At 43.3% G+C, this 26,116-nt stretch overlaps 1 protein-coding gene across 3 annotated transcripts in view; it reads right to left on the bottom strand.

Annotated features, from left to right (window-relative positions):
• Positions 1–5,685, bottom strand: part of spryd3 (SPRY domain containing 3) — a 343,156-nt gene extending 337,471 nt beyond the window's left edge. For 2 of the 3 annotated variants that reach the window (XM_060820955.1, XM_060820957.1), the window contains exons 1-3: positions 4,750–4,825; positions 2,588–2,733; positions 1,512–1,587 (exon numbers count right to left, since the gene is read on the bottom strand). In XM_060820955.1, the coding sequence (XP_060676938.1) occupies positions 1,512–1,587; positions 2,588–2,715 (204 nt within the window). In that variant the 5' untranslated portion in view covers positions 2,716–2,733; positions 4,750–4,825. Of the gene's footprint in view, positions 1–1,511; positions 1,588–2,587; positions 2,734–4,749; positions 4,826–5,596 lie in introns of those variants that run through there. The other variant, XM_060820956.1, reaches the window with a different exon arrangement.
• Between the last annotated feature and the right edge of the window lie 20,431 nt (positions 5,686–26,116).

Below are 26,116 nucleotides of genomic sequence, written 5' to 3'. Positions count from 1 at the left end.
GGAAGTTCAACCATGATCATGTTGAATGGCAGAGCAGGTTTAAAGGAGCAAATTGTTTACTGTAACAATAGGCAGTCGGCATTCAAATCCTCAAAGAAAAAAGGTAAGATTGAATGTCTCCATACAAAGAATTTGAAAACTTTACAACAGTAACTAATGTGGCTTTAACAGATAAGATAGTGAAGGATATCAAAGGTAACATTGTCTATGAAAGCTGTGACTTCTGAAACCACATGCAGGTGATTATTCCCTTGTATAGTCTTATATCCGTAGAAAAATAACTGGGAGATGCGAGGAAAGCAGAAAATGGGTTAGTTAGGAAATGTGTTCATTTCAGAACTTTTTGTGCTTTAACATGGGTCTCCTGGTGTTTCTTTTGTTGCTTTGAGGAATCAGGGAGAAATTTCACAATATTTTCCCTGAATTAGTTTCTTTTTCCTCTTTTTTTTGTCTCAACGAGGGGTGAATATTACGAGACTTTGCAGTAACTAACGATCAGATAAAATGAACACTGATTAATTTAATATATTGCTCTCAGCATTCTAAGTGCCAGGTTGGCTCAGTGGTAGCATACACTTGAGTCAGAACATCATTCCAAGCCTCATTTCAGAGACTTGAGGTCATAATCTTAGGTAACACTTCAAAGCAGTTCTGAAGGAGCATTGCACTATGAATGGCACTGCTCTTTGGATGAATTGTTAACCAAATCTACCAAATCAGGGTGTAAAAGATCCTGCGGCAATATTGAAAAAAAAGGGACTTGTCCTGGTGGCCTATCACACAAAATCAAATCGTAGATTAACCAGTTCATCTTCATTACTGTTTGTGGAACCTTTCAAGCTGCTCCGTTTACCAAAAAGAACAACAATTTTTTTCGCTTCATGCATAAAAGACTTCTAGAGATTATTCAAAACAACCTTTATACAGATGACAAAAATGGTCATTTGTTGAACTTGAATGGATAAATGAAGCCGCAAATACCACTTGCTGAGTTATTTCATTTAGTTTGAATAAAAAGGATGTATTGACTCAATAGCAGGTCAAGGCCAAGTAATTTAAAACCCTTGCCTTTCCGTTTGATTCCATTTCCAGTTCTTGAGATCTGCTTCGCAAAACACACATGGGCAGGCCATCTGCTTAAAGGACAAGCCACTCTATTGACTTTTCTACAGTTATTTATAAAATTAACCAGTAAAATGATGTTTGCATGCACAAGAACCCATCGGGGACATCATCTTCACCTCAGACAGGAGTACTTGATTAGATTAAATTACTTAGTGTGCAAATAGGCCCTTCAGCCCAACAAGTCCACACTGACCCTCCAAAGAGCAACCCACCCAGACCCATTCCCCTACAAAGTACTCTTCAATTGTGACAAGTGACCTGAAAAGAACTTAAAGGACAGGGCGAGTCTGACTGCAGACATACTGCAGGGTCAACAATTTTGCTTGAACCACAGTTTAAAAGCTTGGTATTTCACAGCACCAGTCAGTTCCTTTCGATTCACGTACCTCAAAATAATGATTCTCCTTGGTCAAAGGACGAGGGGCCACGTAACAGCCAACTTCATCAGCGTTTCCATGATAACTGAAAGATTAGTGCCCAAAGAATCTGCATTAATGTATTTAATTTATACAGAACTTAATGTAATTTCAGCCAATGAGATGTAATCTATACCACTTCTGTGAGCTTGTCCATAATCTCCATAACATCCAGTCTCACGATTGATTTTGACCATGTTAGCCACCTTTTTCCTCCAGGATGGAGGAAGGCCATTCAGCCCATTGAGTTTACATTGACCCTACATTGACCCTCCAAACAGCATCCCATCCAGACCTATCCCATCCTGCAACCCTGCATTTCCCATTCCTAATCCACCTAGACTGCACATCCCTGGACACAATAGGCAATTTAGTACGTCCAATCATCCTAACCTATACATCTTCGGACTATGGGAGGCAACCGGAGATCCCGCGGAAGCTCCATACAAATAAAGGCCCAAGGGTGAAACCGAATCCAGGTTCCTGGCGCGGAGAGGCAGCAATGCTAACCACTGAGCAATCTTGAGAAAGTGTAAATCTATATAATTGCAATATGCACGAGTTTACAGAAAGGACACTTCCACAGAGACATGGTCAAAAAATGGACTTTCAGCGTTTTTCTCACATACAGATCGCAGACCTTCGCAGCATCCTAAAAACTTCAAATGCAATCCCGAAGCCAAAACTCGATTTAGGTCCAAAATCAAAGGAAAAAAGCATGGATGAACAATAACTCTGGCTCAATTTCTGTTTACTTCTCATAAATATTTAATGAAAACTCTCCAGGACGAGCGGTTCAGACTTTCAACAGTGAAGCATGTCACCTGCGCATATGTGCATGTAACTAAGCCACTCAGGTGAAGTTACAGGATTTCAAAAGTGTGTCATTGGTTGCAATAATGTGCATAAAATCATCAATTCATTCTGCAGCAACTTTGCAATGCCCTAGACCAAACTACGTGTCGAGTCTTTCATCACAGACTACAGCATCTTTATCACTCATTCACATAGACTTATCAAAGTACTTATTCAACAGGAAGCATTACCTCAGTATGTCTCCATCGACAAGAATGCGTTTGTACCTCTCTTGATGCCGTACTGCTCGTACTTCTCTTATTTCTCTTATTCGTCTCCTCCAATTTAAGAACCTGTAGTGTAAGTTGAAGTCCTCCATTTCCCACTACTGCAGTTCCTACAGGGAAAAGAAATCTTCAAAAGTTAAATTCAGTCTTCATCTTTTAGATCTAATTGGTGGAGATTATTAAGTCTGGAGTTTTTAAACCTGGGCCAAATTTCTAACAAAACTGACAACTGACTCTGGAGTTTGAACTCAATCCCAGTTAAGCAGTTCACTGATGTCGTAATCAGTTAACTGGCACATTGATCAATCTTGGTAGTTTACAAACCTCATTGCCTGAATTTACTGCAGCTTAGAACTATGGGGCATTACACCTCCCTTTATCATTATAGACAGATGTACCTGCAGCATTAGTGACAACCAGGTCAAATAGCTTTTCCTTTCTTGCTCCCTCATCACCTGCCACAGGCCCAGTCTGGTGGACATGTACTTCAGGATTCAATCAGCAGTGATGCTCCCACTGTTGGTGATGAACCCATTTTGGGTGCTTCGGATGTTCAACATAGAGAAGTGTGGCCGGGCAGGTCGCCCAAGACAACTGATTTATGATGAACTTCGACAAAGTGGCCATAAACTAAAACGTATGCTGGGAAAGGAAAGCCAGCCTGACTAACATGATGCCAGACAGACTGCAGCCACTCACAGACAGTGTACAAACAAACCTGATAGCTGCAAACTCTGCGATACACACTTGAAGTTGGACATGAATGCGACAATGAAATGTTGCCCTCAGGCCAGAAATATTGAGTTATTCGCCAGACACAGTGGTGCCTAGCACTCTTATTTGGAGGAGGCGACGTGAAACCAGCACTTACCAAAACGCATATCTAAGGGCCACTCTGACATCAACGTGCCAACAGCTACTTGGGGTCTGATCGATCAAGGTGATCGAACCTGATCAACCCATTGGCAGATTTTCAAGACTCTCCCAAAAGGGTGCAAAGACTTTGAGGGTGACATCTTGAAAAATGCCCATATTAGAGGGGGAGGTGCTGGATGTTTTGAAATATATAAAAATGGATAAATCCCCAGGACCTGATCAGGTATACCCTAGAACTCTGTAGGAAGCTCAGGAAGTGATTGCTGGGCCCTTTGCTGGGATATTTGTATCATCGATGGCCACAGGTGAGGTGCCAGAAAACTAGAGTTTGGCTAATATGGTGCCACTATTTAAGATAGGTGGTAAGGAAAAGCCAGGGAACAATAAACCGGTGCACTTCTAACTGGTGACGTGGTCGAAGCATTTTGCCTCTTAAAAATAACAGCAGTTGGCATTCCTGCCAGAGGAGATGATGCGTATCTGCTACTGGCTTAAGGATAAACTCTCTGAGGTGTTACGGAAGGCACTTACGATGCTACAAAGATCAGGCATCCTGTCACCAAGAGACCCAAACAAAACTTCAATTTATATGGATGAAGAGATTTGCCTTCAATGTTCTTATTAAATTTTCACTAAAATCTAACATGTCATAACACTTTACAATCAATAATTCCATGTGAACTTAGTTTTTAAAAATTCACTTGTACGATGTGAGCAGCACTGGCTAGCCAGCATTTATTGCTTGTAACCCAAGAAGGGGTGTGAGCTCCTTCTTGAACCACTGCAATCCATGTGCTATAGATAGGCCAACAATATCCTTTGGGGTGGGAATTCCAAGATTTTAACCCAGTGACAGTGAAGAAACAGTGAAATGCTTTCAAGTCAGGATGGTGAGTGGCTCGGAGGGAAACATGTAGGTGGTAGTATTCCCATGCTGTCCATCTAGATAGGAGTTTTATGAATCAAGTTAATGATGTCCTTTATGGGATGAATTTTTGTCAAAATCTTCAAACTGCTGCTATTCAAATAATATATGTTTTGAGTATTCCTGAAGCACTGAGCAGAGACACAACAGCTCTGTTTGACACATGATTTGAAAGACAGTATCTGCCAATATTGTAACACCCCAAGAAAAAGATCTTAGCTATTCACCCTATCCATGTCCATGATTTTGCAAACCTCCCTCAGGTTACTCAGTCTCCAATGTTGCAGGGGAAAAAAAACCCAGTCTATTCAGCTTCTCCACATACCTCAAACTCTCCGATCCCAGCAACATCCTTTGTAAATCTTTTTCTGCACCCTCTCATGTTTAACAACATCCTTTCCATAGAAGGGCAACCAGAATTCTGTGAACAGAAAGCAGAGTTAATGTTTCGGATCCAGTGATCCAAATACAGAACTGGATCCGAAACGTTAATTCGCCTTTCTCTCTATAGATGCTGGGTTTTTCCTGCAATTTGTGTTTGTCTTTTTAATTTCCAACATCCGCACTTCTTTGTGTTTTTTAATTTACAGACCAAGTCCTAGGCATTTTCAATCATTAGGGTTTAGGCGATTATCTCAAAAGTTAAACAAATGCACAGTGATATGTCAAAAGCAATTACTGCAATCTGTTTGGTCCAAAGTCAGATGAACATTCGGGGTAACCTGTCAGAAAATGAACCTTCGGTTGATGAACTCAGCTTGGTTAATAGACCTGGAGAGACAGAAAACAGTTCACAGTGTATCCATCCACCTGTCTTACTGTATCTGACCTGGGAATGCTTTATGGGAGGGTGAAGAGTTCAGTGAATAGAGAGGGGCCAACTCTGTCAATGAGGAGAGTTCGGGGGCGGCGCATGTCATTCACTTCCAATGGCATGCTCACACGTTCATTAACACGCCAGAAGTTTCTGGGCAGCAAGCAGGCACAGAACTGGCCGGCTCCTCCAACACGGCCTGGTTGTCACAAACTCCGAGGTTACTACAATCACTGTGAATGTTTTGTTGCCATTCTTTGGAACTGGGATTGACGTTTCGGAATTGGATATTCCCTCCCCGTGGCTCTCACACACACAGACTACAGCTGCACACAATAAAGTTGTCTGCTCAGCCTACCTGGCCTTTGCTGCAGGAATTTCCCTTTAAGCTATCGGTCAAGCCTCTCTCTCACGTTCAGCAACCAGATGACGTACCGGCTCCCACCCATCCGTCTGGCAACATGACTACACGGGAAGCGGAAAGGCTGCCGCTGCGCGAACTTGATTGACGTTATCCGCAGTCAATCACTGCCGAGCATGCCGCCCACGTCACCAATAGCAATAGATGTAGGGCGGACTTTCACCGCTTTGCCTCCCGCGAACGCATTGTCGCGAGAAGATGACGTCAGCTCCATGGTGATGAGGGGCAAAATCGCTGTCAATCACTAGTCGAGGAAAAACGCAAAAGGTAGATGTAGTTGAGAATATTGGTATCTTGATTGCGTTTACTATCTGTGTAGGTCTGTTCCGTACAAGAGACCTGGCAGACAGTTAATGTAGTTCAATACTTTTAAACTCCATTCTCTGACAGTAAAAGCCAAGATTCCAATTATCTTCGAATTTATCAGTGCTAATTTTCTGTAATTTTGTAAGGACATTCAGATTCCTCGGCGTTCGAATAATTTTTAAATCCTCATTCTATTTAAATAATATTCAGCTGTTCTACCTGCCGAAAGTGCCTATCCTCACATTTACCTACATTTGGGTGGCACGGTGGCACAGTGGTTAGCACTGCTGCCTCACAGCACCTGAGACCCGGGTTCAGTTCCCGTCTCAGGCGACTGACTGTGTGGAGTTTGCACGTTCTCCCCGTGTCTGCGTGGGTTTCCTCCGGGTGCTCCGGTTTCCTCCCACAGTCACAAAGATGTGCGGGTTAGGTGAATTGGCCACGCTAAATTGCCCGTAGTGTTAGGTAAGGGGTAAATGTAGGGATATGGGTGGGTTTCGCTTCGGCGGGTCGGTGTGGACTTGTTGGGCCGAAGGGCCTGTTTCCACACTGTAAGTAATCTAATCTATTCTCCAGCTGCCTTTCTTTTAACACTTGCCCAATTTATATCACAACAAAAAAGAAAGGTATGACTATGACTTGAAGAATGTTGCAATGCAGAAGAATCTGTCTGAGCTCATCCTCACTTTGAGCAACTTCTTTAACTCCTGTCACTTTCTTCATTTCAAAGGTGTCACTATGTGTACCAATTTGGGCCCAGTTTGGCCTGTCTCTTGAGTGATGTGGGATATTTGTTATTCCAGTCCTACTTCGACTCTCCCAATAACTTCCTGAAGTACATCGATAACATCATTGGTGCTGCTTCCCTCTGATATCTAATGTAGCCAGGTGGACCTCATAGAATCAGTTGCCTGATTGGACCAGGTTAACAGCCCCAATCAGGAGCCCTGGCTGACAGAGACCACACCTGGAATATTGTGTGCAGTTCTGGTCTCCAAATTTGAGGAAAGACGTTCAGGCCATTGAGGGAGTGCAGCATAGGTTCACGGGGTCAATTCCTGGAATGGTGGGATTACCTTACACTGAAAGACTGGAGCGACTGGGCTTGTATACCCTTGAGTTTAGAAGACTGAGAGAGGATCTGATTGAGACATATAAGATTATTAAAGGATTGGACACTCTGGAGGCAGGAATCATGTTCCGGCTGATGGGTGAGTGCCGAACCAGAGGACACACCTTAAAAATACGGGGTAGACCATTTAGGACAGAGATGAGGAGAAACTTCTTCACCCAGAGAGTGGTGGCTGTGTGGAATGCTCTGCCTGAGGGGGCAGTGGAGGCCCAGTCTCTGGATTCATTTAAGAAAGAGTTGGATAGAGCTCTCAAGGATAGTGGAATCAAGGGTTATGGAGATAAGGCAGGAACAGGATACTGATTAAGGATGATCAGCCATGATCATATTGAGTGGTGGTGCAGGCTCAAAGGGCAGAATGGCCTACTCCTGCACCTATTGTCTATTGTTTGGAGTTATTTCAGTGGCAACAAGAGAAAAACATACTCCTGAAGAAATTCACTCACAACAGTCACCTTGGTGTTGGGGTAAACACATCTGGCATCCTGCTGTTATTTGGGAAACTTGACTCATTCAATGAAAATAAAAAACAGGAGGGTCCAATATCCTTTCTCACTTTCTGAAAGCTGACTGAGGAAGCTGGATAAGTGTCAAAGACTTTCCACATGTAAATAAAGTGTGACTTGGTAATGGGATACTGGCATCTGTATAGTTATTTTATCTGAAATTGGAAAAAAATGATCAATTTTGCCTCCAATTTCCATCCTTTTCTCACCTCCACCTGGTTCATCTCTGACTTCTCCCTTCCTTTTTTGACATCTCGGTTTCCGTTTCTGGGGATGTGATATGATGTTAATATACAGGACAAACCTACTGACTCCCATAGCTACTTTGCCTATATTTCCTCACACCCTGCTTCTTGGATGGACTCCGTTCCATTCTTCCAGTTTCTCTGCTGTATTTGTTTTGATTGTGCCACCTTCTACGGTGAGACCTCAAACATGGCTACATTGTTTTTTCTCAAACAAGGATTCCCTGCTACTGTGGTTGACAGGGCCCTCAGTCATGTCCAACCCATATCCTACTATGCTACACTTTCTACTTCCCTCCCACAACAACGATAGCATCCCCATGTCCTCACTTGTCACCCACCAACCTCTGCATCTAAAGGATTGTAAGCTATCATTTTGCCATCTCCAGCAGGGAGCCACTGAATATGTACATATTCTCATCCCCTCCCTTCTGAGCATTCTTCCAGGACTGTTCCCTCCGAGACACTATGGTCCACTTTTTCTCCTTTGCCAAAACTATCTTACACTCTCCATGGCACCTTCACATACAATTGCAAAAGGTGCAACACTTGTCCATTTACCTCCTCCCTCTCACTACCCAAGGCTCCAGAAACAGCTTCCAGGTGAAGCAGTGATTTACTTGCGCTTCATTCAATCTAGTCCACTGTCTTTGCTGCTCATTTTGTGGTCCCTTCGACAATGGGGAGCTCTATGCAAGCTGGAGAAACAAGACCTCATCTTCCGCCGAGATACCTTATAAACATTAGGACTCTATATTCAGTTTCACAGTTTCAGAGCGTGAGCACCCTCCTTGTTCATTACCCATTCTCGCATTTGATCCAGTATGTATTCTTTCCAACACATTTTCAACTATTCAAACTTGCTGTTTGCACTGATTCGGCATTTATTTCTCTTCTTGATGACCATCAGCAATCCCTTTTGTTTCTCCTTTCTTTCTCTGAGCACCATCTCCATCTATTGGACTCACTCCTTTTCACCCAGCCACCATCATCAGCATAACTACCGCCATTTCCCAGTTGCCTTGAGCTTTTGGCTCACTGGACTCTGTCTTTTATCGTCCGCTGATGCTGCAAGACCCATTGAGTTTCTTCAGCAATTTCTGTTTTCGTTTCAGATTTCCAACGTCTGCATTTCTTTTTTTGCATATTATTGCCCTCCATATATCCCTAAGCGTTCTCTTTGTAGCCTCCTCAGAACTTGTTTTGTTACTATCCTAGTATCCCCATAAAATTTGCTTTGATTCTACATAAAATCCCTACAGTGGAAGCAGGCTATTCAGCCCATTGAGTAAACACTGTTCCTCCAAAGAATGCCCCACCTAAACCCAGCCCCCAACCCTACCCTGTTATTCCGCATTTACCATGGCTAATCCACTTAGCCTGCACATCTTTGGACTTGCTTGCATCATTGTTTGCAATGTACTCAGTCCTTTCATCTGCATCATTACTATAGCTGAGGGTGCCAGCCCTGGTTCCCTGAAGCAGTCCAATTGTTAAAGTTTGGCAACTTGAAACTGACCTTTTAATCCCCACCCTCTTGTTCATTGACCAATTTCTTGAAGCAGTGCAGAATTCAGCCTGTTGTATCGTTGACTGGATGAATAGTGTTTTATATTAGAGGAATGGGCTGCATTCGCCTATTTCTATTTTTGTGCTTTCTCAGCTTCAGCTGCTTCAGGCTTATGCATGTATTCTGAGGGACAACTTGGATGAGGAGGGTTTAACAGGAAATGCACGTAGGTTTCTTCCCACAATCCAAATTTGTGCAGGTTAGGTGGATTAGCCATAGTAAATGTGTTACAGGGATGGTGGGGGTGCTGGGTCTGGGTGGGATTCTCTTTGGAGGCTGGTGTAGACCCTGGGCCAAATGACCTCTTTCCCGCATTATAGGGATTTTATGATGATTCTATGAAATTTGCGTAGGGATGAATTTTAAATGTGTGAACGTGCAATAGATAGTTTACTATTGAGTGCCCAGGCTATTTTAGTTTTTAAGCCTAAGTGTAATGCTGTTAGCCTCCCTTCGAGCAGTCTGCAGGGAGAAGTATGTGAATGCAGTGTCCCTGACGTGTTTTGTCACTCTGTTTGCACAGTGTAGTTGCACCAGTGTTGTCACCTGGTGATATTGTGGCACGCATGATGAGCAAGGCCATATATTTTATGTGGTGTCACGAAGAATGAGATGATAGATTGTGCTACTGCTGCAGCACTTACCATTGAGATAGCAAAGCCAGCAGCAAGTTGAAGTTCCTGGAAAAGCTTGACTGTCCTGGTTACCAGTCATGCAAGAGTTGGACAATTTTAGTTCGGCTTTTGGAGAAGCTGTGCGAGAAGGTAGAGCCAAAGAACAAAAAAAAAGACAGTTTATGCAAAGCAATACAATGGACGCTTAACTGAGTTGAAGGGTGTATTTTCAAATGGAATATATGAGGGGCAGATTTTCAATGAAAAAGAGGTGGTAGTTTGTGTCTTATTGTTGTTTGAATGATGTAATGCTTGTGCGCACATTGTAGGATTAAATGAAGAAGTGTGGGTTTCAGGTTGCGGGAGGTATTCTAAATCTTCACAGCTGCAAGGAGTTCCTGAATCTTAAGGCTATAAAATCTACCTGTCATTTTCTACCTGTCAAAAACAAAGTCATGAACTGTAATAATTCTCTGTGTCCCTCCCTAAAAATTAGGTGTGGCATCAGACTAGATAAATGAATAAAACAATGGTGTAATTCTGAGTGTTTACCTACAATCATGAAGGGTTTAATTTTTTCTTTACTGTCCGGAAGATATGAGAGCATCTCGGCCAAACTAATTGACTTTAGCTAAATATTGTTTGAAAGGTGACCTGATGAAGGCGCATCGTCCCGAAAGCTAGTGTGCTTCCAATTAAACCTGTTGGACTATAACCTGGTGTTGTGTGATTTTTAACTTTGTACAACCCAGTCCAACACCAATCTCCAAATCATTTCTGAATCGTGTTGCACTTAACTGGTTAAAACAGAACTCAAAATCAACTTATCAGCCAATCACTTGACAGTTATTTACAGGGTTGCTGAAACCTCCGAAATGGATGGTCAGTGCAAGTTAAAGATCTTTCAAAATTATGCAAAATAAAGCATTAAGAACAGAATATGTGCAAAAGATGTGGTAATCGTTCTTTCTTAAAAAGAGCACCCTAGGTGTATGAAGTTCTCTTTCACCAGGAAAAGGACACTGAAAAAATCTTTAGAAAAAACTTTAGAAAACTGGCAAGTCCCTGGACCCTGATGGACTACATCCTGGGTCTTTTTAGGGCCTGCTGAGACAGTGAGTGTATTCATTGTAATTTTCCAAATTTCTCTAGATTTTGGGAAGATGTCATCAGATTGGAAAATAACAAATGTAACTCCTCTTGTCAAGAAAGGAAGGGGATAGAAAGGAAACTATAGGGTGGTTAGCCAACATATGTCATTGTGAAAATATCAGAAACTATTATTGAGAAAATTATAGCAGGGTACTTAGCAAATCTTAACAAAGTCAAAAAGGAAACATATGTAAGGTTTAAGAAACTGAAATCAGCCAAGGCCCTTAAAGAAAGGAAGCAGGAAAGAACTTATAAAGAATTAGGAGGGCTAAAAGGAGCCATGAAATTTCCTTGGTAAGTAGGATTAAGGATAATCCCAAAGCAATTTATCCATATACTAGGAGCATGAGGGTAGCAAGGGAAAAGGTAGGTCCAGTCAAGGACAAAGGCAGGAATGGCTGCATGGAGCCAGAGGAAGTGGGCGAGGTCTTTAATGAATATTTTGTATTAGTATTCACCAAGGAGGAGGACGTAAGATTAGGGGGGGGGCATTATGATATTCTAGGGCATGTCAATCTTTAGAAGGAGGAGTTGATGGGTGTGTTAAAAAAACATTAAGGCAGATAGGTCCCCAGGGCCTGATAGGATTTACAATGGGATACTGAAGGAGGCAAGGGAGGAGATTGCTGGGACCTTGACAGAGATCTTTGTATCCTCTTTAGCTACAAGCAAGGTCCCAGAAGACTAGAGAATAGTCAATGTTGTTTCTTTGTTTTAGAAGGGCAGCCAGGATCATCCAGGGAATTAGAGGCTGATTAGCTTCACATCAATGATAGGAAAATTATTGGAGAAGATTCTTGGGGACAGAATTTACTCACATTTGGAAAAGAATGAACTCATTAGGGATAGTCAGCATTACAGAATACCGAGTGTCCTGGACAGAGTGGATATTGGGAAGATGTTCCCGCTGGTAGGAGAAACTAGGATCCGAGGGCACAACCTTAGGGTAAAAGGAAGACCCTTTTAGAGTGGTGATAAGGAGAAACTTCATCAGCCAGAGACTTGTGAATCTATGGAATTCATTGACACAGAAGGCTGTGGAGGCCAAGCCATTGAGTATATTTAAGATGGAGATCGATAGCTTCTTGATTGTAAAGGGGATCGAGGGTTACGGGGAGAAAGTGGGAGAATGGAGTTGAGAAATTTATCAGCCATGATTGAATGGCAGAGCAGACTCAATGGGCCGAATGGCTTAACTTCTGCTCCTATGTCTTATGGTCCTATGGCTTTATGCAGGGGAAATCTTGCCTCACAAACATGTGTGAGTTTTTTAAGGAAGTGACAAAGATGATTGATGAGGATAGGACAGTGAACATTGTCTACGTGGACTTTACTAAAGCATTTGATGCGGGTCTCCCTTGGTAGGCTGTCCAAATGATTAAGTCATGATCCACAGCAAACTGGTCAGTTGGATAAAAAATTGACTTAATAATAGAAGACAGAGGTTAGCTTTGGAGGGGTGTTTTTCTGACTGGAGGTCTGAGACTAGTGATGTTCCACAAGAATCAGCGCTGGGACCTCTGTGTTTGTAATATATATAAGTGATTTGGATGAAAATGTAGATGGTCTGATTAGTAAGTTTGCAGATGACATGAAAATTGGTGGGATTGAGGAGGAAGAGGTGTGGCATTGTTAGTCAAGGATAGTATTGCAGTTGCAGAAAGGATGTTAGGGGACTTGTCAACTGAGGTAGTATGGGCTGAGGTTAGAAACAGGAAAGGAGAGATCACCCTATTGGGAGTTTTCCATAGGCTTCCGAATAGTTCCAGAGATGTAGAGGAAAGGATAGCAAAGATGATTCTCGATAGGAGTGAGAGAGACAGGGTAGTTGTCATGGGGGACTTCAACTTTCCAAATATTGACTGGGAACTCTATAGCTGAAAATGTGTTGCTGGAAAAGCGCAGCAGGTCAGGCAGCATCCAAGGAGCAGGAGAGTCGACGTTTCGGGCATGAGCCCTTCTTCAGGAATGCTCATGCCCGAAATGTCGACTCTCCTGCTCCTTGGATGCTGCCTGACCTGCTGCGCTTTTCCAGCAACACGTTTTCAGCTCTGATCTCCAGCATCTGCAGTTCTCACTTTCTCCTGGGAACTCTATAGTACGAGTACTATAGATGGGTCAGTTTTAGTCCAGTGTGTGCAGGAGGGCTTCCTGACATAGTACGTAGACAGGCCAACAAGAAGCGAGGCCACATTAGATTTGGTACTGAGTAATGAGCCCAGCCAGGTGTTAGACTTGGAAGTGGGTGAGCACTTTGGTGATAGCGATCACAATTCTGTTATGGTTACTTTAGTGATAGAAAGGGATAGGTGTACACCACTGGGCAAGAGTTACAGCTGGGGGAAAGGCAATTACGATGTGATTAGGCAAGATTTAGGAAGCATAGGATGGAGAAGGAAACTGCAGGGGATAGGCACATTAGAAATATGGAGCTTATTCAAGGAAAAGCTACTGCGTGTCCTAGATAAGTATGTATCTTTCAGGCAGGGAGGGAGCAGTAGAGCGTGGGAGCCTTGGTTTACGAAGGAAGTGGAATCTCTGGTCAAGAGGAAGAAGAAGGCTTATGTTAGGATGAGATGTGAAGGCTCAGTTAGGGCGCTTGAGGGTTACAAGGTAGCCAGGAAAGACTAAAGAGAGAGCTCAGAAGAGCCAGGAGGAGACATGAGAAGTTGTTGGCACATAGGATCAGGGTAAACCCTAAGGCTTTCTATAGGTATTTAAGGAACAAAAGAATGACAAGAGTAAGGTTAGGGCCAATCAAGGATAGTAGTGGGAAGTTGTGTGTGGAGTCAGAGGAGATAGGGGAAGGACTAAATGAATATTTTTCGACAGTATTCACTCTAGAAAACGACAATGTTGTCGAGGAGATTATTGAGATACAAGTTACCAGACGAGGTGGGATTGAGGTTCACAAGGAAGAGGTGTTAGAAATCCTGCAGAGTGTGAAAATAGCTAAGTCCCCAGGGCCGGATGGGATTTATCCGAGGATCCTCTGGGAAACCAGGGAGGAGATTGCCGAGCCTTTGGCATTGATCTTTAAATTGTCATTGTCTACAGGAATAGTGCCAGAAGACTGGAGGATAGCAAATGTGGTTCCCCTGTTTAAGAAGGGGAGGAGAGACAACCCTGGTAATTATAGACCAGTGAGCCTTACTTCAGTTGTTGGAAAAGGTTATAAGAGATAGGATTTATAATCATCTAGAAAAGAATAATCTGATCAGGGATAGTCAGCATAGTTTTGTGAAGGGTAGGTCGTGCCTCACAAACCTTATTGAGTTCTTTGAGAATGTGACCAAACAGGTAGATGAGAGTAAACCGGTTGATGTGGTGTATATGGATTTCAGCAAGGCGTTCGATAAGGTTCCCCACAGTAGGCTATTATACAAAATGCAGAGGAATGGGATTGTGGGAGATATAGCAGTTTGGATCAGTAATTGGCTTGCTGAAAGAAGACAGAGGGTGGTGGTTGATGGGAAATGTTCATCCTGGAGTCCAGTTACCAGTGGTGTACCGCAAGGGTCGGTGTTGGGCCCACTGCTGTTCGTCATTTTTATAAACGGCCTGGATGAGGGCGTAGAAGGGTGGGTTATTAAATTTGCAGCTAGCACTAAGGTTGTGGATAGTGATGAAGGATGTTGTAGGTTACAGAGAGACAGATAAGCTGCAGAGCTGGGCTGAGAGGTGGCAAATGGAATTTAATGGGGACAAGTGTGCGGTGATTCACTTTGGTCGGAGTAACCGGAATGCAAAGTACTGGGCTAATGGTAAGATTCTTGGTAGTGTAGATGAGCAGAGAAGTCTCAGTGTCCAGGTACACAGATACTTGAAAGTTGCCACCCAGGTTGACAGGGTTGTTAGGAAGGCATACAGTGTTTTAGCTTTTATTAATAGAGGGATCGAGTTCCAGAACCATGAGGTTATGCTGCAGCTGTACAAAACTCTGGTGCGGCCGCACTTAAGAGTATTGTGTACAGTTCTGGTCACCGCATTATAAGAAGGATGTGGAAGCTTTGGAAAGGGGGCAGAGGAGATTTACCAGGATGTTGCCTGGTATGGAGGGGAGGTCTTACGAGGAAAGGCTGAGGGACTTGAGGCTGTTTTCATTAGAGAGAAGAAGGTTGAGAGGTGACTTAATAGAGACATGTGAGATAATCAGAGGGTTAGATAGGGTGGACAGGGAGAGCCTTTTTTCCAAGTATGGTGACAGCGAGCACGAGGGGGCATAGCTTTAAATTGAGGAGTGATAGATATAGGACAGATGTCAGAGGTAGTTTCTTTACTCAGAGAGTAGTAAGGGTATGGAATGCTTTGCCTGCAATGGTAGTAGATGCGCCAGCTTTAATATATTTAAGTTGTCATTGGACAAGCATATGGACGTACATGGAATAATGTAGGTTAGGTGGGCTTCAGGTTGGTATGACTGGTCGGCAAAACGTCGAGGGCCGAAGGGCCTGTACTGCGCTGTAATGTTCTATGTTCTATAGTGAGGAAGGTTGTCAAATGATAGAAGAGGATATAGGTCAGATCGAAAGTTGGGCAGGTGGGGTTTAATCTAGACAAGTGTGGAGTGATGCATTTTGTGAAGTCAAATGCAAGAAGAAAGTATACAGTAAATGACAGGAGGATTGATATACAGAGAGATCTTGGGGTCCAGGTTGATAGCTCACTGAAAATAGCAAAACAAGTGGATGTTTTAATTATATATGGGCATCACTGCCACAATTTCTTGCCCATGTTTCATTGTCCCGAGAGCAGCTACAAGTCAACCACATTGCTCTGAGTCTGGAGTGCCATGTAGGCCCAGTCAGGTAAGGGGGTTGGCAGTTTCCTTCCCTGAAGAGCATGAGTGAGCCATGTGGGCGTTTCCTGACAATCGACAATGGATTTGTGGTTATCATTAGTCTCTTGATTCCAAATTTTTATTGAAACCAAGTTTTACCATGTGTTGTGGCGGGATTCAAACCTGGGTCTCTGGACTAACATTCCAACGATAATGCCAGTTGGGTGTTGCCTTCCGAGAGGGTGGTTAAGGAAGTATATGGTATGCTTTTCTTCATCGGTTGGGGCCCTGTGAATAAAAGTTGGCAAGTCATTGTTGCCACTGTATAAAACTTCAGTGAAGCTACATTTGGAGTGTTGTGTGCAGTTCTGGTCACCACACTATAGGAAAGATGTCGAGGCTTTAGAAAGGGTGTAAAAGAGGATGTGCTTAAATTGCAGTGTATTAGCTATCAAGACAATTTGGACAAAGTTGGATTGTTTTCACTGGAGCATCAGAGGCTGAGGGGTGACCTGAAAGAAGTATACAAAATTATGAGAGTCTTGGATAGGGTGGACAATCAAAATCTGTTTTCCAGAGTGAGAATATCAAATTTTAGGGGACATAGGTTTAAGGTGAGAGGGGAAAAGTTTAAAGGAGATGTGTAAGGCATTTTTTTTACACAGAGAGTTTTGGTGCCTGGAATGCTCTGCCAGGGGGTTGGTAGAAGGAGATTCAATAGCAAAATTTAAGAGGCATTTAGACAAACATATAAACAGCAGGGAGTAGAGGGATGCAGGCAGATGGGATTAATTTAGAATGGTATCATGGTTGGCGCAGACATAGAATATAGAACAGTACAGGCCCTTCAGCCCACCATGTTGTGCCGAGCATTTATCTTAATCTAAGATCAACCCAACCTACACACCCCTCGATTTACTGCCGTCCATGGGCTTGTCCAGCAGTCGCTTAAATGTCCCTAATGTCTCTGACTCTACTCCCACCGCTGGCAGAGCATTCCCCACACCCACCCCTCTCTGCAGAAAGAATCTACCTCTGAGATCTCCCGTACACCTTCCTCCAATCACCTTAAAATTATGACTCGTCGTGACAGCCATTTCTGTCCTGGGGAAATATCTCTGGCTATCTACTCTATCTAACTTCACGTTACCTTGTACACCTCTGTCAAGTCACCTCTCTTCCTCCTTCTCTCCAGTGTGAACAAGCCTAGCTCATTCAACCTCTCTTCATAAGACAAACCCTCCAATCCAGGCATCATCCTGGTAAATCTCCTCTGCAACTTCTGTAAAGCATCTATATCCTTCCTATAATGAGGCAACCAGAACTATACAAAGTATTCCAAGTGTGGTCTAGCCAGGATTTCATAGAGCCACAGCAAAACTTCGCAGCTCTTAAACTCAATCCCCCTGTTAATGAAAGCCAAAACACCAAATGCCTTCTTAATACCCCCAATCAACTTGGGTAGCAACCTTGAGGGATCGATGTATGTGGATCCCAAGATTCCGCTGTTCCTCCACACTGTCAAGAATCCTATCTTTAACCCTGTATTCAGCATTCAAATTCGACCTTCCAAAATTAATCCGTTCACGTTTCTCCAAGTTGAACGCCATCTGTCATTTCTCAGCCCAGCTCTGCATCCTGTCAGTGTCTTGTTGTAGCCTGAAACAGCCCTCGACACTATCTTCAACTCCACCAACCTTTGTGTCATCGGCAAACTTACTAACCCAACTTTCCACTTCTTCATCCCAGAGGCCCAAGAACAGATCCCTGCAGGACACAACTGGACACCGACCTCCAGGCGGAATACTTTCCATCCACTGCCATTCACTGTTTTATTTTGGACGGCCAATTTTGTTTCCAGTCAGCCAGATTTCCCTGTATCCCATACCTCCTAACTTTCTGAATGAGCGTACTGTGGGGAACCTTAGCAAAAGCCTTACTGAAATCCATATACACCACATCCACTGCTTGACCTTCGTCAACTTGTCTCATCACATCTTCAAAGAACTCAATAAGGCTTGTGAGGCATGACCTGCCCCTCACAAAGCCATGCTGACTATCTTTAATCAAACTATGTTTTTCCAAATCTTCATAGATCCGATCTTTCAGAATCCTTTCCAGTATTGTGCTTACCACAAACATAAGAATGATTGGTCTGTAATTAGGGTTTTCCTATGCTCTTTCTTGAACAGAGGAACAACACTCACCTCCCTCCAATCTGCTGGTACTACTCCTGTGGAGATAGAGAATGCAAAGATCATTGCCAGAGGCACAGCAATCTCATTCCTTGCTTCCCAAAGTAACCTTGGATATATCTGATCCAGCCCTGGGGACTGAGCTATCTTGATGCTTCCCAGAATTTCCAGCATATCCAATTCCTGAATATCTCATCTGTTCAAGCCTATTAACCTGGTTCACAGTGTTCCCACTATCAACAAGGTCCCTCTGTCTAGTGAACACTGAAACAAAAAACTCATATAGGACCTTCCTTACCTCTTCAGACTCCAGACACACGTTCCCTCCACTATCCCTGATTGGTCCTGCCCTCTCTCTGATCATTGTCTTATTTCTCATGTTAGTGTAGAATGCCTTTGGGTTTTCCCTAATCCTTCCCGCCAAGATTTTTTTGTGCCCCCTCTTAGCTCTCCTCAGTCCATTGTTGAGTTCTTGCCTAGCTATCCTGTAATCTTGTAAAGCTGTGCCAGATCCTTGCTTCCACAACCTTAACTAAGCTTCCTTCTTCCTTTTGACGAGAAGCTCCTCTGCTCTTGTCATCCAAAGCTCCTTCACCTTACCATTCCTTGCCTGTCTCAGTGGGACAAAGTTATCCAACACTCGCAATAAGTCCTCCTTAAATAGCCTCCGCGTTTCTGTTGTGCCTTTCCTATGGAACAATTGTTCCCAATTTATACTCCACAGCTCCTGTCTAACAGCAGTATAATTTTCCCTCCCCCAATTAATAACCTTCCCATACTGTCTATTCCTATCCCATACTGTTGTGGTCATTGTGACCAAAATGCTGTCCAACCGAGAGGTCTGACACCTGGCCTGGCTCGTTGCCTTACACCAAATCCAATATGGCCTCCCCCTAGTCGGCCTATCTATGTATTGAGTCAGGAATCCCTCCTGGACACACCTGATAAAATCGGCTCCATCCAGACCATCTGCACTAAGGAGGTTCCAATCAATATTGGGAAAATTGAAGTCACCTGTAATAACCACTCTGTTACATCTGCACCTTTCCAAGATCTGCTGTCCAATCTGTACTTCCATCTCTCTGCTGCTCTTGACGGGTCTATAGAAAACACCCAATAAAGTGACTGCTCCTTTCTCGTTACTAACTTCCACCCATACTGACTTAGTAGACACACCCTCCTCAATAACCTCCTTTTCTGCAGCTGTGATGCACTCTCTAATTAACAATGCCCCCCCCACCCCACCCTCCTAGTTCTTTTTAAAAGATCTCAACCCTGGAACATTCCTGCCTCTGTGCCATGTTTTCGTTGTGGTCACAATATCGTAGTTCCAGGTATTGCTCTAACTTCTTCACTCTTATTCCTGACACTCCTTGCATTGAAACAGGCACACTTTAACCCTTCCCTTTGCCCTATCGATTGTGTAAATAGTTGATAGGAGGAGAACTTCGAAGAAGAAGTTGTTGAGGGTAAGGACCAGTTTCGACAATCGAATGAGTGAGTCAATGTAGAGGGACTGGTTAGGCCACGGGCGAGGAAGAAAGATAAGGCTTGTAGGCCTTCTCCGTGGGGAATACACATGTATAGGGACTGGATGTTCCTGGTACAGTCACAACATAACCTCCCTGCTTTTAAACTCCATGCCTTGAGCAATGAAGGACAAAATTCCATTCACCTTCCTCATCACTTGTACCTGAAGACCAACCTTCTGTGATTCGTGTACAAGGACACTCAGGTCCCTCTGCATAGCAGCATGCTGCAACTTTTTACCATTCAAATAACAATCCTTTTTATTGTTACTCCCACCAAAATGGATGACTTCATGTTTATTGACATTGTATTCCATCTGCCAGACCTTTGCCCCCTCATTCAATGTATCTATGTTCCTCTGCAAAGTTTCACAATCCCCTGCACACTTTGCCCTGCCACTCACCTTAGTATCACCTACAAACTTTGACACAGAACACGTGGTCCCCAACTCCAAATCATCTACTACGTAAATTGGGAATAATTGAGGTCCCAACACCGATCCCTGAGGCACACCACTAGTCACTGATTGCCAGCCAGGAGAGCACTCATTTATCCCCACTCTTTGCTTTCTGTTAGTCCACCAATCCTCTATCCATGCTAATACTTTACCCCTAACACCATGCATCCTTACCTTATACAGCATCCTCTTGTGCGGCACCTTATCAGGGGCCTTTTGGAAATCTAGGGACACCACATCCACTGGGTCCCCTTTGTCAACCTTGCTCGTAATGCCTTCATAATATTCCAAAAGATTTATTAATCATGACCTGCCCTTCATGAACCCATTGCTGTGTCTGCCCAATGGGACAATTTCTATTGAGATGACCTGCTATTTCTTCCTCGATAATAGACTCAAGCATTTTCCCTTTGAGGTTAAGCTAACTGATTGATAATTCACCATCTTTTGTCTGCCTCCCTTTTTAAACAGTGGCGTCACATTTGCTGCTTTCCAATCTGCTGGGACTGCCCCAGAGCCCAGCAAATTTTGGAAAATTACCACCACTCCACCTGCTATTTCTCCCACCATCTCTTTTAGCACTCTGGGATGCATTCCATCAGGGCCAGGAGATTTGTCTATCCTTAGCTCCATTAGCTTGCCCAACACTCCCTCTTCCATAATAAAGATTGTTAACAGGTCCTCACCTACCATAGTCTGTTTGTCAATGACTGGCATGTTATTAGTGTGCTCCAAGTGAAGACCGATACAAAATACCTATTCAATACCGTGCCAACATTTGCTTTAGCCACTCTTTTTCATTTTATCTATTTATAGAAGCTGTTTGTATATTCTGTGCTAGGCTTTTCTCATGTCCTATCTTACTTTTCTTAATAGCTCTATATGTGGCTTTCTGTTGACCTTTAAAATTTTCCCAATCTTCTATTTTTGCTGTTTTTGGCGACTTTTTATGCCTTCTCTTTCACTTTGATAGCCTTCCATATTTCCTTAGACACCCATGGCAGATTACCCCTTTTCTTACACTCCTTCCTTTTCCCTGGAATATACTTTTGCTGAGCACATTGCACAATTGCTTTGAAAGTCTTCCATGGCTCGTTAACTGTCCTGCCATAAAATCTTTGTTTCCAGTTTCCTTTAGCCAAGTCCTCCCTTGTTCAAACACAGGACTTGGATTGGATTTTATCTTCACACTCTCCATCTGTATTCTAAATTCAACCATACTGTGATCACTCCATCCAAGAGGACCCGTTACTGTGAGGTCATTAATTATTCCTGTCTCATTACACAGGACCAGATCTAGGATAGCTTGCTCCCTCATCAGTTCCATACTGTTCGAGAAAACTATCATGCATACACACAACAAACCCCTCCTCAAGGTTACTCTGACCAAGCTGGTTCAACCAATGTTTAGATTAAAATCCCTCATGATAATAGCCGTACCATTTTTACAGGCATTACTTATTTTCGTTGTTTACTGCCCGCCCCAATGTGATGTTATTATTTGGTGGCCTATGGACTACGTTTATTAGTGACTTTTTCTTCTTAGAATTTCTAATTTTCACCCAGGTGCATTCAACCTAATTCTCCATCGAACCTATAGAGCTGCCCTCATGCCATCCTTGAATATCAGAGCTGCACCACCTCCCTTACTTTCCTGTCTGTCCTTCCGAGTCGTCTGGTACCCCTGGATATTTAACTGCCAGTCATGACCATCCTGATCCGTGTCTCTGTGATGGCCATTAGTCAAAATTTTAAACTTTCCAGACAATTCCCACAAAAGTCTACACGTCAGGACTTCCACAGAGTTCCAATGTGCATCTTTCATCATACATCCAGTCACTGATGAACCCTGGTGATCGTAAGCGTTTTTAATATACTTGGGGCAAAAATGCAAATCTTTATGCCTGTTCCAACACAATGTAAGAGGAACTGTTTGAGGGATGGACAGTCTAGTTTACAGCTGAGATCCTGAGTCCGTATGGTCTGGGGACCCAGTGGATGTGGTGCAAAGTTTTGGGACAGAACAGAACAGCTGGATAAACCTCTGGAAACAGAGGTGAACAGCTAGAGGTTGTTGGTTCCCACATAAGCAATGACACAGGGAGGGACAGCTTGGAGGATTTGTTGGATTGGTTTCAGGAGCTGTGAAGTGGGTTGAAATGCAACACCTCCAGTTAGTGATCTCAGAAATACTACCTGTGCCACAAGCTTCATCATTTAGGCAAAGGCAGATCGGGGGGTAAATGATGACGGAATAGGGCTTCTGTGCCTGGGGCTTGTCTGCTCTATCTGCTTTTATTTTCATTTCTTTTGTTTTCTTCTCTTTCTCATTTTCTTTCCTCTTCTATTTCATTTAAACTTATCTCTCGATGTGTTTGTTGATAGAGTTTTGGTTGGAATTCCTAGAAGCATGGCATTCCAACTGGAACTCTATCAACAAACACATAGAATTATACCCCATCTACCATCCCCTGAGAAAAAGAACAGGAAATGACATCACCAACCCAAAGAAACCCAAACATGTAAATAGAAAGTGGGAATCAGCAGCAGTGCTTCACCTGGAGACCCACTGAAGATGTTACCTTCTAGTAGGGTGACAAAACGTCTGGAAATGAACCCTCCAGCTCAGCGAGCAAGCCTACATCCATTGGATACTTTCTTTATTGTACTGCCTTTATATTCTGTGTGTAGGTTCATTTTTCTGTGTTTGAAAATAGCACTGGAGAGTGGCAACACTATACAACAATTTTCACTGTATTTTGTAACAAGATACGCATGACAATAAATAAATCAAACTTATAAAAGTGCACGGCTTGTGGGATGGTGTGGAGGGACATTAGGATTGGTTCTAGGAAAGGAGAAAGCTATTCTGAAAAGCTGGGGTTCACCTGAGCCAGAATGGAACTAATCTCCTGGCTGAGAGAGTAAATAGTGTAGTAGAAATGGATTTAAACTCATAAGATGGGGGCGGGTTGACTAATTCCTAGTTTTGGAATTACCAAAGAGTGCAAAAAGAGAGAAGATGAGGAACGGGGAAAGGGAAGTGAGGGAAGGCAATGTGTGTTGACAATGAATGAAGAAATGATTGCTCCCAATGGGCAAGAAAGAAACAAGGGCAGCATTACATTGAAAATATGTAAATGAGTGGAGTATAGTGAACAAAACTGGGGAACTGGAAGCTGAAACTGCTGTGGGGGATACAGCATAGTAGCATTGACAGGAACATGGCTCAAACCAGAATAGGACTGGATATTTATCATCCCAGGAACTGGTGGGTAAAAAAGGAGGAGGTGTAGCAGTCTTAGTCAAAGATAGTATCATTGCCCTTGAATTTGATGGAGTTCCTGAATTAGAATCTATATGGTTGGAGGTGAGAAACAGGAAGGGGGCAGTGACCTTACTGGATATATATTATAGACCTCTAAATAGTGGAGAAGAAGTAGAAGGCAACATTTGTCGGCAGATTGTGGAAACCTGCAGGACGAGTAGGACCGTGATAGTTGGTGATTTAAATTGCCCGATGGTCGATTGGGGATAAAGGTAGAATGTGGGGTAAGGAAGGGGAGAAATTCCAACAGTGAATGCAGGAGAACAGTAGATTTCTAGAACAGTTCATTTCCAGAGAGGTGAGGTTGGAGGTGAGAAACAGGAAGGGGGCGGTGACCTTATTAGATATATGGGCGGCACAGTGGTTAGACTGCTGCCTCACAGCCTCAGAGACCCAGGTTCAATTCCTGCCTCAGGTGACTGACTGTGTGGAGTTTGCACATTCTCTCCCTGTCTGCGCGGGTTTCCTCCCACTGTCCAAAAGTGTGCAGGTTAGGTGAATTGGCCATGCTAAATTGCTCATAGTGTTAGGTGCAGGGGTAAACTTAGGGGAATGGTTCTGGGTGGGTTGCGCTTCGGTGTGGACTTGTTGGGCTGAAGGGCCTGTTTCCACACTGTAAGTAATCTAATCTAATATTATAGACCTCTAAATAGCGGAGAAGAATTAGAGGACAACATTTATCGGCAGATTGTGGAAACCTGCAGGACAAGTAGGACTGTGATTTAAATTTCCCTATGGTCGACTGGGGAGAGAGGTAGAGTATGGGGTATGGAATGGGAAAAATTCCTACAGTGAATGCAGGAGAACTTTCTCGAACAGTAGATTTCTAGAACAGTTCATTTCCAGAGAGATGCTGTGGAAATTCTGTGCCACTCCTGGATCCCTAACAGAAGAAGCTGTGCTGGAACAGGTTCTGTAAATGAGTCAGGCCAAATGAAGAATGGCAGAGTGGGGAAGCATTTAGGAAATAGCGATCATAATAAGGGTGACATGGTGGCTCAGCGGTTAGCACTGCTGCCTCACAGTGCCAGGAACCTGGGGTCGATTCCAGCCTCTGTGTGGAGTTTGCACGTTCTCCCTGTGTCTGTGTGGTTTTCCAGAGATGTCCAGGTTAGGTAGATTGACCATGCTAAATTGCCCAATGGTGCAGACGAGGTGGATTAGCCTTGGGAAATGCAAGGTTACAGGGATAGGGTAAGGGGTGCTCTTTGGAGGGTAAGTGTGGGCTGAATGGCCTGTCTCCACACCTTAGGGTTATCTATAATAGAAGGTTAAAAAGGATAAGGGTAAAAAGGAGTAGGGATTAAGATCCCAGATTGGGAAAGGGCAGATTTTGGGGATCTAAAGTTGAACTGGAGGTTGATCAGGAGTATATCTTAGTGGATAATACAGTGGATAAAAAATGGGACGCATTCAAGAGAGATGAATAAGGTACAAGTTAGGTGCATACCCATGAGAAATAAATGAATAATGCCAGAGTACCTCTGATGACTAAGGATTTGATGAGAAAATAAGGAAGTAAAAGGAGGCATATGATGCATTCCATAATAATAACAGCAACAAAATTCAGGAAGAGTATCTCCAATAAAGGAGACAGGATATGGCTGGAATAAGGAAAACTAAGAGGAAGTATGAGAAAAAGATGGCAGGCTGCACAAAAACAGGCAGTAAAATGTTCTTCAAACACTTTAATAGTAAAAGATTAGTGAAGAATATTCTAAATTTCTTTTTCTTTTTATTAATAAACTCCACACGACTGCCAAATAATAGCAATGCTTATTTTCCACAGCACCTATGCCATGTGTGTGCAGGTGTAGGAGACAGTGAAGAGCAACAAATGCAGAAATCTTTATTCACCTTCTGCCACCAGGAAGAAAGAAAACACCCAAGGGGCCAGTGATAGCCACTATGTTTATGTGGGGAGTCCACTTGAATTTCTGTTTAATGATAACCCCCATGATGTTGATGTTCAATGATGGTAACACTTAAATGCCAAATGGCAGTGGTTAGATCTTCTCTTATTTATGATTGTCATAGTTGGCATTTCCATGGCACAAATGTTACTTGCCACTTGACAGCCCAAGCCTGGATATTGTTCAGATCTTGTTGCATTTGAACATGACTGCTCCAGTGTCTGAGGAGTCACAAATGGTGCTGAACACTGAGCAATCATTCATGAATATCCCCACTTCTGGACTTATGATGGAGAGAAGGTCATTGAAGCAGCTGAAATGGTTAGACCTAGAACACTAAACTGAGGAATCCCTGCAGAGATGTTCTGGACCTGAGATGACTGACTCAAGGTCACTTACAAGGCACAAGGCCCATAGCCTTGAATGTTATGACATTTCAAGTGCTCATCCTAATATTTTTAAAGGTTGTGAGGTTACCTGCCTCAACGACCCTCCCAGGCAGTACATTTCAGACTCCTATCACTCTCTGGGTGAAAAAAAATGTTTCCTCAAATCCCCTCTGAACCTTCTACTTTTCACCTTACAAATGTGTCCCCTTGTTATTGGCCCTCCAACTAAGGGGAACAGCTGCTTTATCTCTGAACTGTTCACAACTGTATACTCCTCAATCAGGTCCCTTCTCTGCTCCTAAGAACTTCTACCGAAGAATCCGTACCTAGGTGCCTTGGG

The sequence above is a fragment of the Hemiscyllium ocellatum genome, chromosome X (assembly GCF_020745735.1).
Source record: "Hemiscyllium ocellatum isolate sHemOce1 chromosome X, sHemOce1.pat.X.cur, whole genome shotgun sequence".
NCBI classification, from domain to species: Eukaryota; Metazoa; Chordata; class Chondrichthyes; order Orectolobiformes; family Hemiscylliidae; genus Hemiscyllium; species Hemiscyllium ocellatum.
Note: the sequence above shows the minus strand (reverse complement) of the source record. Positions and strands in the feature narration are given on the sequence as shown.